Source organism: Sparus aurata, chromosome 14 (genome assembly GCF_900880675.1).
Source record: "Sparus aurata chromosome 14, fSpaAur1.1, whole genome shotgun sequence".
Taxonomy (NCBI): domain Eukaryota; kingdom Metazoa; phylum Chordata; class Actinopteri; order Spariformes; family Sparidae; genus Sparus; species Sparus aurata.
In genome coordinates this window covers 7,847,274-7,866,437 of record NC_044200.1, presented here as the reverse complement: position 1 = coordinate 7,866,437, position 19,164 = coordinate 7,847,274, and the positions used below count along the sequence as shown (strand labels likewise).

Genomic DNA, 19,164 nt, shown 5'->3' with positions numbered 1-19,164 from the left:
AAGTTTAAACCAGTCAGGAAGACAGGGCCCTGTATAATCGATAGTACTACTCAAAGTACTACGACTAATGATATTAATTTAATCATTATTATGAGTTCTGTTAATAATAATGATCAATAACATTGGATAGACAAACGATTATGGCTTCTCACAGTTAGGCTATTCTGCTAACACAGTGAGGAAAGGGAAAAGTTGTATTAAAAATAAATACAAACAAACAAACACTCCACAGATCACTCAACTGGTCCGAACTACAGAACAGATCACAGAGCAGCTGGTCAGGACCACTGTGCCACTGGTCAGTACCAGTATCTTTGGCGCCCCTAGTGGTAGTCACCAGTGGTCCGTGCCAGAGACCAGCTGGTCCTGACCACAGGGATCCTCATAATCAATAATGACAACAATATTAATCACAATAAGTCTGATAAAGTGTGTTTTATAGACAGAATATCATGAGGTGTGACATTTATCCAGCTAAGAGTGCTGCCTCAATGACTGGAAAGGGGAGAAAATCTGCAAGTAACTTTACAAACCACAGGGACCACAGGGCAGATCACTGAGGAGCTGGTCAGGACCAGTGTTTTTAGCGCCCCTAGTGGTAGTGACCAGTGGTCCGTGCCAGAGACCAGCTGGTCCTGACCACAGGGATCCTCATAATCAATAATGACAACAATATAATCACAATAAGTCTGATAAAGTGTGTTTTATAGACAGAATATCATGAGGTGTGACATTTATCCAGCTAAGAGTGCTGCCTCAACGACTGGAAAGGGGAGAAAATCAGCAAGTCACTTCACAAACCACAGGGACCACAGGGCAGATCACTGAGGAGCTGGTCAGGACCAGTGTTTTTAGCGCCCCTAGTGGTAGTGACCAGTGGTCCGTGCCAGAGACCAGCTGGTCCGTGCCACAGAGCAACCGGTCGCGACCACTGATGAGCTGGTCGCGACCAGTGTCTTTAGCGCCCCTAGTGGTGAAGACCACTGGTCCGTGCCAGAGACCATGGTCCCTGGACAGACCACAGAAACGGCTACAACCCCTGCTGCGCCTTCTTCACATATTGTGCTTGCTTCCTGTCAGTCAGCATCACATTAATGATCGCCATGGCTCCGGTGCAGCAAAAAATAAAAAGTACGACTTGAAATTCTAACTTTCTGTCGTAAAATATGCAGAGGAAAACTCGGGAGTGCCGCTAGACGTTTCTCTGTCGACACCAAGAGAGTGAGAGATGGGCGAAAAAATCAAACTGAGCTTCAGCGTCTGTCCGAGGAGGACAGCAGCAGGGCCAGGCTGCCTGCTGGAGGGAGGAAGAAGGCTAGCGAGGAGCCTGAGATAAACATGCGGGGATGAGTTATCAGCAAACGGGCACGCCAGAGTGTCCCGCAAAATGATCAGGGCAAAATAAATGTCCGCCACCGTGAGTGACAGCAGAGATGAGGAGTTTGCAGCGAGTGCTGGTTGGATGAATCGTTTCCTCCGCTGCAACAACTTCACTTGCAGAAGGATGCCAGAGAATTCACCGAGAAGCTGGAGAAGTTTGTGACATATTCATTCCGGATTTGTGAGAGGAAGGAATTAAATGCCTGTCCCAAACAAATGCCTGGTCTGTTCAGTGATTGAAACAAATAAATGCCCCGATTATTATTTGGTATTTTACGGTATAATAACTGTCCCAGCCGGGGAGAGAGACATGCAGCACAGTGCTCAGCTGCAGACACATCAGAGAGGTGACGAGACGCGACTCATCATGACTGACAGGCATCAAGGCCACTCAGCGTCACCTTACCGACCCGCCCCCAGATATTTCATTCACAAAAACAGGGCCTGTGGCAATTCTGGACAGCTGTTTTTGTTTTGATTTTTCTTCTTCTTCCTTCATGGGCCCCTGACGGCGCGCGCGCGCGCGTGTGTGTTTGTGTGTGTGTGTGTGTGTGTGTGTGTGTGTGTGGAGGGGGGGTAGAGGAGGAGGGGGGCAACTGCAATGAACCAGCTTTGGGGGGGCCCAGCTTGCAAAAGGTTGAGAACCCCTGCAGTAGAGCATATCCAAGCTTTAAACTTCACTAAGTTGTGACTGTCATCTATTTCTCCTCTAAACACTCACTTCCTTTCTCAGAGAACACTTACAATCCAGACACACGTGACCGCGGGTTCTGAGGCGCTCGCTAACTTCGCCTGTGAGTTCCCCACAAGTTCCAGTCAGCTTTGTATCAGGAACAGCCCTCCTCCACAGTTCCCACAATGCACCTGCATCCTTACAAACAGCACACTTCATGCTGAAGGTCAGTGAATTTTGGTAAACATAATAATTCAGTTAATTAAATAACTGACAATCAAGGACCCTCAGACTGTCAGATAAAAGAAAATCTCGACAAGTTGAGAAATCGGTTTTATCTGATGTTTTATATTGTGACATTGCATAAGATTTCATGTATTGATGATTGTGACCAAGACTCTGACATTGACTCTATTATTTTCACTCAACAGGTATGCATGTCACAGTTAAGATTAGACTTGGGAAGACACGTTTGACTGAACCACTGAAGATATCCAACTGTGCTGACATCATTGGACCACCAACCTCTGTCCTGTAAGTCCATACGCAAGTAGACAGATAATTCCTAACATAAATTATAGAAGATAGAGCTGAAAAAGCTAAAATACATAATCAGTTAGATGTATCACTTTATGTAACATTATCAGGTAAAAGAAAGAAACCACGTTAGGGTAAATTCTAGCTGGTTTTGTTAGGGAAATCCAAGTTCAGTGTAGTAGACTAGACTGTATAGCTCATGGCCTGCACATGTAGTATAGAAGAGGAGTATATCTTGCTAAGGGCCAAATCCCAAATGCCATCAAAAATTTAAATCTAGGTCCTGTTCCCATGCATGTTTTAATAGCTGACATGGGGTACCAGCTTATCTTTGCAATGATACAGAACTAAAATTGAGCCTAAAAGACTGGTAGTTAAAGACAGAAATGTGTTAATAGGGTTTATTTTTTGTTTTTCTCCTGGAAATGGGGTTAAGGCATTTGTCAAAATGTCCGACTTGTAAGTATTTGAAAGATTGGGTCCTGGATACAGCATATTTAGTTCAGTTGGGAGATTGATGCAAAACAATTAATGATTTAGATTATTCTTTTAATGAACCAGAATGGAATGAGCAAAGAAATGGATGGTTGCATCTGGACAATGTAGCAAGGGTGCCGGAAAACTGGGGCAGTTTTCAAAACTGGGTCCAGATGAATGATTTGTAGACTTTTGTTGTGGCTGAAGCAATGGTAAGTGCAACACTCAAAAATGGCAGCTGGTTAGAGCCTCCATAGATACCAAAAATGGACATGAAGATTAAAACACATCAAGAGGAACGATCAATGGGTGTTTGTAGCCCAATAGTAAAATTGGAAGTAGGTAAAGGGCAGGGTAAAAAGTAAAAAATAAATAAATAAATACATTGTTGTTGCTTTGATTAAAAAAGGATGAAGAAAATTAGACAGACAGTATGGAAAAACTATGAGGACTAAAAGGCAAAGAAAGAGAGAAAGTATAACAGAACCACAGGTCAGCTTACCCCGGCTCCCTCATCGCACCACTTAGCCTCGTGCATTTAAAACAGTTGGCAGTGGTCGTGTTTATCATCTGAATGTACGTACACTATGACTATCTTGTGGTCCCTGTTTTCAAGTGAAATCAACAACAATACAGTAGGTGATTACATTTGTTTTCCCATCAGGTGTCGGCAGTGTATTGAGGCTGGATGTGGCTGGAACATAAACCACTGTTCTTGGGCAAATCAAGGAGAGAGGAATGTAAATATGCATGCTTCTATGTATTTATCAAATGTTTTCCCCCAGACTTCATACATGTTGTACTAGCACGTTTTTGCAAATTTGAACAACATTGCATCAGTAATGTGTTCATTTTAAGATATTTATAAAACTGAAGACTGATCAACAAGTTATTTTACCAGGACATGTGTAACCTATGTTAGCAACTGGAAACCATTAGCAAATACAGTGAAGCCTACAGATTGGAAATGTGTAGATTCTGCTACAATTTTCATTGTAGAATTTATGACCTTCTCAAGAATACAAAACAAGGATTGACTTTATCTGTTCATTTTTTTTATAAATGTATTTATTATACCTAGCTCATTATATAATATGAAAATAAATATATTATATATATTGAATATAAATTGAAATGTTTAAATCTTTTTGTTTAGAAATAGTCTCACATTTTTAGAAATCCACTTATTACTCAGGCTAGCCTAACCCAGTCTGGATTTAACCTAGATTAGAACACAGGGGAAACAACATGAAACAGCTAGTTCCCATCAAAAGTTACTAAAAGAAATGGCCTCCAGCAACAGCAGAACAGTCTTTTAACATGTTTTGTCTCGATAGCTAATGATAGCAGACTAGTGACTAATAGACTCACCACACTGCTGTGGCTCAGAGATACTCAGTGTTTCAGAGCTCAGTAGGCCTACATTTAGCTGATCGATTATTAACGAAGCTGCTTGTTAAACCCTAACATCTAATTTTCTAAACTGCACATGTTAATCAAACATGTAATTTAGATTGCATTGTAGTTGTAGGAATATACCTTAGACTAGTTGTTTTCTACTGTTTTCAGTTTTTTAGCATAGCTAACATTAGCTGAAACAGCTCCTGAATCATCACTTAATAGTGACACTGAATGTGAACATGACATATCTTTCTCTCACTTCCTGCAGCACAGTGGAAAAAAACACAAGTTACAGCCATTATGTGGTACCTTTATAGTGACTGGCATGTAAACCTGCTACATTTCTTCCCTTCATCTCTTCTTGCAGGACAGTCTTTGCCAAAAGTTGGATTCAGGGATGAACATCTCTGTGAGTCTGAACTTCAATTCTCACAAAGATAAAGATAATATTAAAGATAACACACTGGAAATTATAATCTCTGTATGTGTTTTACTGTCAGAGACCAGAGATCTCCTCCATTACTCCCAGTGTCATATCTTTCTACGGCAAAAACAATGCAGTGTTGTCCGGTCATAACCTTCATGATGTGACCAGAGTGAGGATCCAGGCAGACATGGACTGCACTCCACAAGAGTGAGTCAGTTTTTTGGGGATGTCCAAGTCTTGTAAAACAAGTAAAAGAGAAACAAAAAAATTAAACCATTTGATAGGAGCAGAGTAAGGAGGATGAATTGAGGAGTCTTACGGCCTGAGGAAAGAAGCCACTTCGTAGTCTGGTTCAGTGGATACTTCTGTATCTTGTGCCAGGTGAACAAACTATGGCTGGGGTGGGTGTTGTCCTTTGGGCTCTGTGCAGACACCTCACTTCACTGGTATCACAAGGCAAAGCAAGTTTATTTGTATAACACAATTCAGACACAAGGCAACTCAAAGTGCTTTACAGGAGCGTACAATTAACATTAAAGAAATTAAAAACTGCATTTAAAATACATTTTAAAACAAGTTAGAGTGACTTACTTGTTTTCACTGGCAGTGAAGAAGGATGCAAATTGATTACAGGCCGTGGTAGATCTATGATGCTGTTCAGAGGCTACTGGCATGGAAGGGTTTGTTAACCTGTCGACAGTAGCAAACAGGGCATGAAACTGATGTATTATTGTTGTTTTTAGTGATAATGTCTGAGAAGAAGGACTGCCTTGATTTTTTTCAGTTCTCAAGAATTAGCTTTGGAAAACACCTTTTGTCGTCTGCAGTGTTGCTCGAACAGACCTGTCAACATGAAACTAAAGCTGAGTGTTCTGCTTTAGGATTAAGCATTTTAAAATAAATCATGATCTTCTCAGTAATGTTTGAATGATTTGACCTCCTAGGTTTTCTTTAAAGTCATTAAGACTTTGCACAAATGTTTTGATATTGGCAATCTTAAAGGCCTTTCCATATCTGTCTGTAGTGTTAGGCTTATGAAACACCAATTTAGTTAGATGGTGAAACTGATGTTTATGTTGAGGAAGATTTGGCTCCTTTGCTTCGGGCTGCTTTCAGGTTTTCTAAATATTATTGTTGATCATATAAGTTAAATTGTAAATGATGTTCTTGCCATGTTACCAACGTCTCTACAACTGGAGACTGATGCGACTGCTTTCTCTCTTGCTGTACTCCGATGTGCTCTGGTCAGATCTCCTGTGTGGAGCAACACTGGTGACAGTCTGACGTTCCACATTCCCAGTGCCAATAATAAAGGCGTGGTCAAAGTGTGTGTTGTCCTCCCAGATGGTAGTTGTCATGGAAGTGCTACTATCACCTACCGGTCATCACCATCCTGCACCAACTTTACACCAAACACCTCATGGATCAGGTATGACAGATTTGACTGGCGTTTTTATATTCCCAACACAAATCTACAGAACTTTGTGGATAAAGGGTTTCTGAGGACAAGACATAACTGGATCAACTTCTTTCCGAGAATAATTAAATTAAATATGATTTCTCAAGATGTCATTAAGCATCTCTGGCAGCAGATAATATTTTGGCCAACTAAAATAAAAAAAATTATAAAAAAGATGAAGAGCTTCATTTTCTGAATATCTCACACTGCTGATCTATAGTTTATATCTGTGATAGAAGAAATGAGGAAGAGACCTTTCTATTGATTTAGCATTTGTTGCAATGGGGGTAACACAGACTTCTGTTTATCACTATGACTTCTCATATTGTTTTAAATGTGAAAAGGTTAGCAGGTTTAGTGCTCAAGTATTCAAGTGTCAAATGGAGGAGCTGAATAGAGATAATAAAAATATATAATAGTCTACATCATGGATGTTATATAAGTTAGTAGAACTCATCATGCTGATTATGATTTTTTATGATAACTGATTATTCGATACTTTGCAAAATTTGAACAAATGGTCTCTACTGGTTGGAGACACTAAAATCTATCAAAAGGGAAGTGAGAACTTCTCTATTTTCAGATACATCCCCCATCCCAATTGAGAAACATTTACAGTTTGAAGGTTGTCTTATGGGGCCAGATGACCACTTCGCAAAAGCAACGTCTATCACCAGTAAACGACCCATTTTGGTTGCAACTGAAAGCCACTTTTGCCTTTGTTTTCGCTCCTTAAAAAGAAATCATAGTCAAGATAATGTTCTAAAAAATTATGTATATATATATAGCCAGAACAGACACATAAAAAATGAATAATCCCAAGACCACAGGCATGAAGTTCTCACTATTATGTAAAACAAAGAGGCAAGTATTGTGAGTTTTTATCCTGAACAGTAACATGTACTGCACATTTTGGGAGGGGTTAGCAGTGGTTGCACCATGTTAAAGGAGTTACAATAAAATACAAGAAGAAACAACTTGTTCCTCCATTTTATCACCGCAGCACCCTGCCATTGAAAAGATTCTCAGCCCTTCAACAAAGTGATAACATTAGAGTTTCCAGCACGGACCAAAAGTGGACTAAACCAGAGTTTCATTAAGTGTAATTTAATAAGGCATCGAATAATGATTGTTGAGAAACTTTTTTTTGGTCACCTTGCAGCCAGCTTAGCGCTAGCTATAGCATTTCATATTCTACATGAATCATGGCTGTTGATTTTTTTTAGCTGTGCACAGTAGTGCTGTGACGTTGTTGAACTGAAATGAATTACTGAGGGAAATTAAACCATCTATAACTGACATGGAGAGTGATATTGGTAATGATTTGACCTACATACAACACACAACACTTAGTTTTTTTTACAGCTATAACAGCTGAATTCATGAATAAAAAATATTTTAGTTATTTAGTAATTTATTTTGAGTTTTGACTTTCATGTTTTTTACTGTTCATTGTCACCATACCCACGTGACCGCACCCACCCAGAACTACCAATTTGTACCCATTCTCACCTGGTCACCCTACTATCTCACCTTTACTACTAAGGCTTTCTTCTCGGCCAGGCTTTCTTCTCGGCCAGGCTAAAATGTCAGCTTTAACAACAATTACATTTGAAAGTACTAAAAATGTAGTTGTTTAAAGGAGAACTTCGGTCGATTTAAACATGCAGCTTCATTGCTCAAGCTACCCTTGACTTGCCAGTACCGAAGACGCGAACACATTTGGTCCAACCATTACAGAGCTCCATGAATGGAGATTTAGCATTGAACGCTAACAGCATGGGGTCAGAACTTTACACTGTGTTTTAAGCGTCTTAACATGCTCCACATCTCACACCGATTGTTATGCAACAACAGCAGACACCTTAGCACACAGCACTGTAGCGTAAGTAGGAGCTACTTACCTGTTTGTTGACATCCGTGTGTTCCGGATCGACTAGTTTGGTCTAGCTACTGGAAGACACGGATGTCAACAAACAGGTAAGTAGCTCCTTGCACAAACACACTGTTTTAACTACTTTTTTATTCATTTTGAGTCATACACGCTACAGTGCTGTGTTGTAAGGTGTCTGCTGATGTTGCATAACTTTTGGTGTGAGATGTGGAGCATGTTAAGACGCTTAAAACACAGTGTAAAGTTCTGACCCCATGCTGTTAGCTGTCAATGCTAAATCTCAGTTCACGGAGCTCTGTAATGGTTGGACCAAATGTGTTTGCATCTTCGGTACTGGCAAGTCAAGGGTAGCTTGAGCAATGAAGCCGCATGTTTAAATCAACCAAAGTTCTCCTTTAAAGTTGCTGTCATCGACTCAGCTCTCAGTCACCGGGGCTGCAGAGCTGTTTTATTTTTTTCTAGCTTGGCGAGGGAGGGGCGGGACAACCTCATAAGTGATGGTGATTGGCTCTCTAAAGTAGAGTGAGAGTTCGTAAGCCAATCAGAGGCAGTGTTCAGTTTCAGGGGCGTCGCACCCGTGGTTGATGTGGGTGTTTTAACACGCACACTTTTCCCGGTGAGAGGGTTCAACACCCACACTTTTTCTGCCATTTATCCACAGTTTTGCTCGCTGCAGCTGCCTCCTCTCCCCCTCCCTCTCCTGTTGCTGCTTCAAACATGACACCGGTTTTGGGACTGACCGGCTAATGATTGGCTGTTCTGCCTTAAGTCCCGCCTCTCTTGCTGTGTTAGATTTATTGTTCAGCTCCTGCTGATGATTGTGGAGGACTAAACCTGACATAAGTATAAATAAATTAATTAATTAATGCATAAATAAATACATAAATAAATAAATAAATGCTTAAATAAATGAATGAATAAATAAATGCATGAATAAATAAATAAATGCTGAAATAAATAAAAGTATAAATAAAAGAATAAATGCTTTTTATTTATTTCTACATTTCTGTTCACCTACATTGATTCATCTCTGTATTTCTGTGTCCATATGTTAATGAAGTAGGAGGTCCTAACCTCAGTCAAGAGCATGATTGGTTACAGGAGTGTGCTCGATGAGGGTCGCCTACTTCTGCCTTACTAGCGGCGCTGGTTCCTGTACACTGTACAGGAATGTTGCTGGCTACCACCAAGCCGGCTCGAGAGCGGCGTGGAGACCGCTGTTAGCTCTTATGTTAGCTGTTAGCAGTTAGCTGTTAGCTTTTAGCTGTTGGCTGCTTGCTGTAGCGCTGAGAGCGTAGCATCCAGGTAAACTTTTGACACCTGTTACCATCGAGAGTGAGATACATGTCTGGGCTTTCCTATGAACCATTATGGCTACTGGGGTTTGTATCACAGGTTGATCTGGACGTCTCATGATTTGCCACAGCTGACTGACCTCATGCTGAGCTCGGGCTGGATGTCAACATACTCTGCAGACTGTTTGACCAGCAGGCTGTATACAGGCTGTGTACAGTTTTCACACTGACTTACCTTCAGCTTAATAACGATGTATGCGGCTCGGAATGATGGCTTTAAGTAACCATTTGAACACAGTGCGGAATGAAAAATACCCGATGGTAACCGGTGTCACAAGGTAACCTGGCCGCTGCGCTACAGCGAGCAGCTAACAGCTAACATGAGAGCTAACAGGGGTCTCCACGCCGCTCTAGAGCTGCTCGGCGTGAACAAATGCCTCAGCCTGTTCCACCCATGAGTTATTTGAGAGTACAGACATTCACGACAAAGATATGAGACCGACAACATGCACTTTTGGACGTTTTTTGCCCTGTAGCGCTCGTCTAGAAGTGGTTTGCAAGTCGCAGCGCCGGCATCTCCGTGTGGATAGAAGTGTTCAAGCCACGTCAAAACGAATACACATATACATGACTTGGAGCGATGAGCAGAATGTTTTTCCTGGTTAGCAGACATTGCTGAGGACCCCTTTCTCTCCAGACGGGATTTTCAAACCACACCACCAGCACACCTGGGACCCTCGCAAGTTAAAATGAACGCCAGTTGACCTGTCACACCGGTCGAGGCCATTAAGCTAACTGGAGCTGGTTTACAAAGTTACAGAGAGCGAGGCTTGGGATCAGGAATCGTTTGCTTTTGTCTGGCTCTCCGATTTTACCAATCATGCTCTTGACTGAGGTTAGGACCTCCTACCTCCTCATTAACATATGGACACAGTATACAGAAATAAATAAATGTAGGTGAACAGAAATATAGAAATAAATAAAAAGCATTTATTCTTTTATTTATACTTTTATTTATACTTTTATTTACAAATGTATTTACAAATTTATTTCAGCATTTATTTATTTATTCATTTATTTATGCATTTATTTATTTATTGCTGTATTTATTTATATATTTATTCATGCATTTATTTATTTATTTCAGCATTTATTTATTTATGTATTCATTTATGTATTCATTTATTTATTCATTTATACTTATAAGTCCTCCATAGATGATGCGGGAACTACCGTAAAATACCAAATAATAGCCAGGCGTTTATTTGTTTCAATCACTTAACAGACCAGGCGTTTATTTGAGACCAGGTGTTTTATTCCCTCATCCTCACAAAAATCCGAGATGAAAATGTCACAAACTTCGCCAGCTTCTCTGTGAATTCTCTGGCATCCTTCTGGGCACAACACGTGAAAAAGGCGAAGAAGAAAAACGTGCAGTGTCAGTGGTCACGTCTTCTTCCTTGATGTTTTTTCAAAATAAATTAGACTCGGCATTTATTTGGAACCGGCAGTTATTTACCAAAATATACACCTCCACCCAGCGTTTAAAGGGGACCACATGATGTGTTTAATAATGTTTTTATGTGTTTACAGCTGCTAATGTATGTAACGCTGTTACTGTGATGATACATGACAGTTAAATATTGAATATGTCTATAATAACCACATCCTGACATGTAACTGTGATTTTTGATTGGTACTAATGATAACAATCATGACAAAAAAAATAACAAAGACTGCAGATCACGATAAGAATTTGCAACTGGCAGTGAGCTGCTTTCTTTTCTGTTAGCAGTGAAGTGATGTACTCCATGACAGAACATTATAGAATATGATAACGTATAAAATAACATTTAATGGTAAAAAAAGTACAGTTGCAGTAGGCTTCTATTATAAATATGCAGCATATAGTTTATTATTATTATTATTATTATTATTATTATTATTTTTATTATTACTACTATTTTTCTGCATATTCTTGACTTTGAATGGGAGCTGCTGTAAAGCATTTCTGTTTCTGATTCATATATTATGCAGTCAGTTGTCCATATTTTAAGTTAAATTAAATGAATCAAGACAGATGTCACATTTACATGTCAGGGTTTGGTTACAATAGACACAGATTCAATATTTAAGTGTTATTTATCATCACAGTAACAGCGTTACATACCATCCCCCCCCCAAAAGATTTTTTTTTTAAAAACACCAGCACCACCACATCCATCACCCGCACTTTTATAAAGCTTGCTACACCTGTGTTCAGTTTACACACAAACCACACACACAGCAACTCTAATCTAATGAATCATCTCTCAGCGGCACACGCTTCTACAACCCTAGTGACCAAAATTACCGTTGTTGACAGTGTTGATGATGACAGCAGGCCAGGTGTGGCTAACGTGAGCTCCGCTAACAAAGAAGGACACGGAGCTGTCCAAGTGCTACATCTGGATTTTTCTACTCCAGCTTCACAAAACCTTGTAAAACAGACTGAACTAAATGCAATGATAGGCAGGTATGTTGTTGAGAACATGCTCCTGTTATCAACAGCTGACTCAGACTCCTTCAGAGCACTCATTGGTAAAATATCGGATAGAACAGGTGCCGGTCCGCCATGCAGAAAGACATTTTCAATGGATGCTGAGTACGCTAAAATGAATGCCGAGCTCAAAAGGGGGAATAAATAAAAGTAACGCAATAGTTACTTTTCCTGGTAACTAGTTACTTTTACAGTGGAGTAATTCCGTTACTAACTCAGTTACTTTTTGGAAGAAGTAACTAGTAACTATAACTAATTACTTTTTTAAAGTAACGTGCCCAACACTGGAGTTAACTATGGACACAATGCGATTAATCGCAATTAAAAAAACTAATTGTTTGACAGCCCTAATAGAAATTAAAGTTGACATTTTAGCCTCCCTGAGAGGAAAGCCTTGGTAGTAAAGGTGAGATAGTAGGGTGACCAGGTGAGAATGGGTGAAAATCGGTAGTTCTGGGTGGGTGTGGTCACGTGAGTATGTTTTTTAATGTGCAATGACTAGCCAAATTTTCCATATGGTTTTTGTTTTGTCCAATCACAATGTAGGGTGCATCATTAAATCTTCAACAAATATGTTGGTAACCTTTTTTGTTTTGTGTTTTTACCAATATATTGGCCTTTTATGGCAAGAAAATACAGATCTTTATTTAATTTCCTCTTCACTGATTAGCTGCTACTTTGTGTCCTGTAGTGGGAAGAGGGAGATCACAGTCACTGGATCCCACCTGGACTTTGTAGAAGGGGTTGTACATGACCACGCCCCACACGAGGTCAGATCTCCCAAATCCAGCAACTCTCAGGTGGGTCTGTAGACTTGTACAATGTCCCCCTGCATTGTTGTCTTACAATAATTATGTCACGTCACATCATATCAAGCTGCCTAACAGTACATCAAATTGTATCATAACATGTATAGTGTGTATATGATGTAAACCATGTAATTTTACAATAAGTACATAAGCACATATAGAGAGAAGCATGTCATATACTAAATCACACTTTGTTCTCTTACATTTCACTTTACATGCATAAGTTTACCATGTCATCATCATCACCATGTCATGCTATGCCATTACAGATGATTTTATATTGTGTATATAACACCGAATGTTTCTATACTTCTCTTCAGAATCTAACCTACGACACACCTGCAGCTAAAACTAATGGGATTTTTATAAGCCACGTGTCACTGAAAGTAGCCAACCAGACTTTGGCCTGCTCCCCAACAATAATCTACCATCCAGACCCTGAGTTCATTAGCTTTACAACTGCAAGGACAGGTGACGATGTTCGCGTCACGATACAGGTAATACATATTTTTAGGATGCACACAAATATATTAGGCATGAATACTTTAGTGGTCAGCCTTTTTAATTCTGTTTTCATTGCAGAAAAAGGCAGACAAACTGAACATGAAAATGACAGAGATAGAAGTATGGGGTGTTCGGGATGAAAAACAATATCCCTGCATCATGGAGAACCAAGAAACCAGTAATAACACCGACTCTTTCACCTGTGAGATTTCCAAGCCACCTGATGCTAAATTTCACAATTTCTTGGTAAATATCTCAGTCACTTTACACCAAGCTCGCCTGTTGAGAAATAAAATGTATATGTTGATGTCATAATTGTTACAACGGAATGATTTAGTAATAAGTACGCTCAAAATTAAAAGTTTCAAAAATATATTATTTAGCATGCAATAGTTACTAAGCTTCTCTTCAAAATCTGATCTACAACACACCTGCAGCTCAAACTAATGGGATGTTTACAAGCAGAGTGATATCTTGGCCTGCTCCACAAGAATAACCTACTATCCAGACCTGAGTTCATCAGTTTCACACTTATTAGAATAGAGGACAGTGTGTGCATGGCCATAGAGGTACAATGTTTTTGGTGTTATCCTGGTGTTATTAGGATAACACGAACATATGACATCTGTTCGTAAGTGTTATCATTTATCTCTGTCGTTTTAGAAAACAGTGGCTAAGTTGTCAGTGTGGGGGGTTCAGAATGGAAAAACCATACCCCTGCATCATAGAAGCCAAAGAAACCAGTAACAAGTCTGACCTCTTTATCTGTGAAATTCAAAGGACAACCGATGCTTTCAGAAAAGCAATGTCCTCAGGAGTAATTTAGGTTACGTACAGGGGCTTTCAAATTGTCAAGTTTACTTAGAAGCACTTATTACAGATGCATTAAATGTATTTGGACCCACTGCTCTGTCCCACTGTGAAATTCCTTTTTTAATAGCAGCTTTGTTATCGTTTTCCAGATAACGTTTGGTGACAAGACAGTAACACTAGGGCGTCCATCTGGAGTACATCAGGTCATGCTGATACTGCATTTGCCGTTGATACCCTGTGTTATTTTTGGTAAGTCGTTAAGTAAACTCAATTTTGGTCAAGTCAGTGTCATCACTCTCTGATAGAGGTTTGAATTTATGCAACAGTGCTATTGCACCAATGCAACAAGTTAAATTAATCTGAATGATTTCCTCTTTACATTCTATATAATTGTGTATGATTATGTCAAATGTTAGTTTTCTAATGCTTTTAATAGAGTCTAGGTATCCCATTGTCTGTCTGTTTGGTTTGAATCATTAACTGTGTTTGTCTTTCAGTGTTGCTGATCATCTGTCGATGGCAAAAGAAGCTCACTGATGAGATGAACAACCATTAGCTGAAACCTGGGGAACTTTTTTTGCAACTCCATTATCAGAATGAATGTCATCCGTTTGGTTATATGTATTCTTCCTTGATACACATTGCTCCACCTGTAGGTTACTGGAGTGAAGTTCACTCTTTTGTCTCATTTGTCAAGGGAAGCAATCTTAAATGTACAGTGAGTGTAAGAGGGCTCCCTGCAGTGTTTAGTTTTGGGCTTAACATATCTTGCAACAATCAGCTGCTTGATTGTTTTTCTTAAAGTTGATGCCCATGTAAAAGATTCTGTGTTTTTTGTTGGTGAATACCATTTACCTTAAAGTTACCAAGCAGACTAATAATTTTAAGTTGTTGAAACATTTTAGCTTGTACAACTTACATTTAGTAATCAATTTGAATTGAAATATTAATTTCAGACATGTATGTTTTTTAAGACCATTAAACAAACCAACCAACAAAAGAATAGAGCATAAGAAAACAGAGACTTAATTTATTTTTCCAACAGAGTGAAAATGTCATAATTAGTCTAAATTCTTCATAAGTAGCTAGCTTTTATTTGAGGACATATAGAATATGCATGTTAATCTCCTGTCTGCACTGTGTAATTATTTCATATGTATTTTATGTCCCAGTATAAATTATTTTTGGGGCCACCTAAATGCAAATGTGTTTCCTGCTGTTTCTGTTTAAGCTTTTGTTTGCATCTGTCAATAACTACCCAGTAGACTTTTTCTGTGTTAAAATATTTCCTCAAAAAAAGTGAAAAAAAAACAACAAACACGGCTTCAGGGCCAGGAATTGCTTTGCAAGGAATTAACAGAATTATTGTACATTTAAGTTTTAAGTGCATTTAGCAGACACTTGGTCCAAAGCGACTTCATACACTGATGGCGGTGGCTGCTATTCAAGATGCCGACCAGCACTTCAGGAGCAGGTTTGATGTTCAGTATCTTGCAAAAGGACAATTCAACATGCAGACCAGGGGAATTAACCAGCGACCTTCTTATAACAAGACCTGGCTCTATCCCTGACCCACAGCTGCCCATATTTTGCATATTTTATAGTTATCTCTGTAAATCAATAAAAATACATGTTTTCATGAAAACAAATGCAGCCCATGTTTCCTGAATGAAATATAAGGCAGGATGTCATGAAGGCTTACATTATAGGATAATTTTAATTGCAATAAAAAAAAATTATATAATAATATAAATAATTATGTATATATTATAATATTATGTATGTATATATATGTGATATAGTATAATATATACATATATACATATATATATATATATACATACATACTACATACATACACACCTATATAGATATATATATATATACATACATATACATATCATAGCATATATATATATATATATATAATATATATATAATATATATTATATATGTATGTATGTATGTATGTATATATATACATACATATATATAATTTTTTGATGATCAGTTTGTGTAACTATCAAAGGACAGACTTTCAAGGACAGACTAAATCAGAACCAGTGAATCTACCTCAGTGCAGGCAGTGAGACAGAAGGCCTGGACAAACTTCTTCATTGGGACGAGAGATGGGCAATCTCATAAAGGTGTGTATAGAAAGAGATAGCAAAAATATCTATTCATGAGGAAATGAGATTGAAATAAACTAATTTGTGTAAGTGCCTGCTTATTTCAGTCTGAAAATCATAAAGCTCCTTAGAATCTGCAAAAAAATACCCAAAGGCAAAAAGCTGTCTGATTCCGTACAACTCTTTATTTATTTATGATTTCCTACCCTCTATATCATCAATATTCCTACTTCCAACACTTGGATTAAAATTTAAACTTTTACATACTACTTAATTAATTATATATATATTCATAAAAGATTTCAGAGTTCCTCTGTATGACTTGAACACTGGGGCTACTTGGTGGTTTAAAAGAGTTCAAACCACAGACATATACAGCCTTACAGAGTGATCACATGATTCAACCAGAGGTAGAAAATATAGCTGTTAGCTAGAACTGATGTGGTAAAGTATACACTCTGTTTGTAAAAGTTTCCACTGTAGGTGGTTGTGGTGGACTGAGGTGTGTGACTTTTCATAAGCAGTATATTGCACTCTTCAACAGAAACCATTTCAGGAGTGTTTTTTGGCTTCATTAAAACTGGATGAAGCTCATTGTTGTACCATACTGTGTCTGGTGCAGCTCTAATGGAAGGTCAGGGAAACAACATGAGCAGTTGAAACCATCCAGTAAGTATAAACAACAAGTACAAACCTAGATTTTAAACATCTTTTTCTCTTTCTAGTTGCACATTTGAAGATCACTGCCAAGGCTCAGACTGGTTGTCTATTCCTGATGATTCTCAACAGAAAATCATTTCCTACAAAGTTGTCAAGGACAACACTTGGACAGGTACAGATCATGCCCAATTTTTAAAAAAACAATCAGTCTGTGACTGTCACCTGTTTCTCCCTTTAAACACTCACTTCCTTTCTTAGATAACACTTACAGTCCAGACATACGTGACCGCGGGTTCTGAGGCGCTGTTTAACTTTGCTTGTCAGTTCTCTGCAAATTCCAGTCAGCTTTGTATCAGGAACAACCCTCCTCCTCAGTTCCCACAATGCACCTGCATCCTTACAAACAACAAACTTCCTGCAAAGAATATTTCACTCCAATACTGCACATCAGACTTTCTCATTAACCCTTGTATTTACATTCTTTTGAGACACACCAGCATTTGCCCTAATTACCACTAAAACTACCGCAAGTCAGTGGAGTGAGTCGCATTTGTTAACCATTTACGTTCTTATCAATTTAAACATTCACCAATCAGTCTCTCTCTCTCTTTCTCTGCTACACTATACATACACACAGAGATATGCAGTTACTTAAAGTATTGTGAACTTTAACTTTTTTCATGTTATTAATTTACAGAATTTAATGATGTATTGTTGTCTCAAAATACAGAAAGAGTTAAATGTAACTTGAAGGATGTGAAGACATTATTAGTAGGCCTCAATGTGTAATTAAGGAATGAAACTCCAAAAACTTGATTCTTGACTGTGAAGTTGTTTTTGTCAGTAATTAGCATTACATGGTAGCTAATGATTAATAAATAGACATTTAGGGACATTTGTTCTAAAGCTGAACTGATCTGATGAAGTTATAAAATTGGTAAGAATGTTAAAAATGTATTTCTATTTACTGACTTGCAGAAGTTTGCAAGAAATCAGTTCAAATAAGCTGTGACACTCACTGCAAGTAGCCTGCTGAGGGGAAGTACAACAGAAACTAGCTGGAAATTAATGGCATAAACTTCAGATTAGAAACTAGTTGGAAGTTTCCAGGACATATGTTGAAGGAATTACGTTTACTTACTAACTGCTTATTGGAAAATAGCATTTTTTATTATTAAATCATGTTGGGGTCTTTTTCAATCAATCTTTAGGTAATTATCTTGGTAACTGGGAGTTAGGTTTTATTTTTTATCTTTTAGTGAGGAATTGAAGAGAAACCGGTGTTTATCCAAAAAAGGAGAAGAATCGGTAGCTTTACATTTCTAGATAACTTCTGCTAAGAACAAGAGTAGTAAGCTAATGCTTACCAGCAAATAGAACAACTTACTTTAAAAGCCTTGCCATATGAGCGGACAAAACTGTCATCATCACAGAAGATGTTTTCACAAACTGTTTACGGCAACAGCAAAATACATCCAGGAATAATAATAGAAGGGCTATAAACATGCTAGAGGTGAAAACATTTCTATCAGCCAATCATTTTTGAAGCCTCAACATGTATACTGCTAAAACTATGACCAAGAGCTTCTCTACTGTACCATTCATTTTGTTATTTGCTCGTCAGACCTGGCATCTGTAAGAATTAGACGGGAGTCTTGTGGCCAAGACTCCGACATTCAATGTATTATATTCACTTAACAGGTATGCATGTCACACTTAAGATTAGACTTGGGAAGACATGTTTGACTCAACAACTGAAGCTAACCAACTGCGACAACATCATGGGAACGCCCACCTCTGTCCTGTAAGTCTTCTACCATTTTCAAGACTTTAAGATATTTACTCTAATACCAATAACTGGAGTATAGATATAGACATAATGAGTGACAGTCAATCAAGAATAGTCTATTTCATCAACAACCAAACTGAATAAAGTCAGAATCCCCATTTATATAATTATCTTATAACATAGTGTGTGAAAGTCAGTGAAGTCCGTGGTGTGTCGGTGCAGGTTGTGGGTGCAGCTGTGGTACGGTGCAAGGTATAAATGAACTACATACATGGACTTAGAAAACATAAGCAAACCAACAGTGTGGTGTGTCTGTGTAGAAGAGCAGAGAAGTAGTTAGATTGCAGTCAGGACTTACACAACCAAGAACACACTGGC

The 19,164-nt window shown here is 38.5% G+C and overlaps 1 protein-coding gene across 4 annotated transcripts in view; it reads left to right on the top strand.

Annotated features, from left to right (window-relative positions):
- Nucleotides 1-19,164, top strand: part of plxnc1 (plexin C1) — a 101,639-nt gene that overhangs the window by 36,662 nt on the left and 45,813 nt on the right. For 2 of the 4 annotated variants that reach the window (XM_030439826.1, XM_030439828.1), the window contains exons 6-12: nt 2,114-2,279; nt 2,485-2,587; nt 3,732-3,807; nt 4,836-4,877; nt 4,969-5,102; nt 6,145-6,324; nt 12,774-12,882. The exons of the other annotated variants lie outside the window; for them this stretch is intronic. In XM_030439826.1, coding sequence (XP_030295686.1) covers nt 2,114-2,279; nt 2,485-2,587; nt 3,732-3,807; nt 4,836-4,877; nt 4,969-5,102; nt 6,145-6,324; nt 12,774-12,882 — 810 coding nt within the window. The remainder of the gene's footprint in view (nt 1-2,113; nt 2,280-2,484; nt 2,588-3,731; nt 3,808-4,835; nt 4,878-4,968; nt 5,103-6,144; nt 6,325-12,773; nt 12,883-19,164) is intronic. 4 annotated transcript variants of the gene reach the window in all.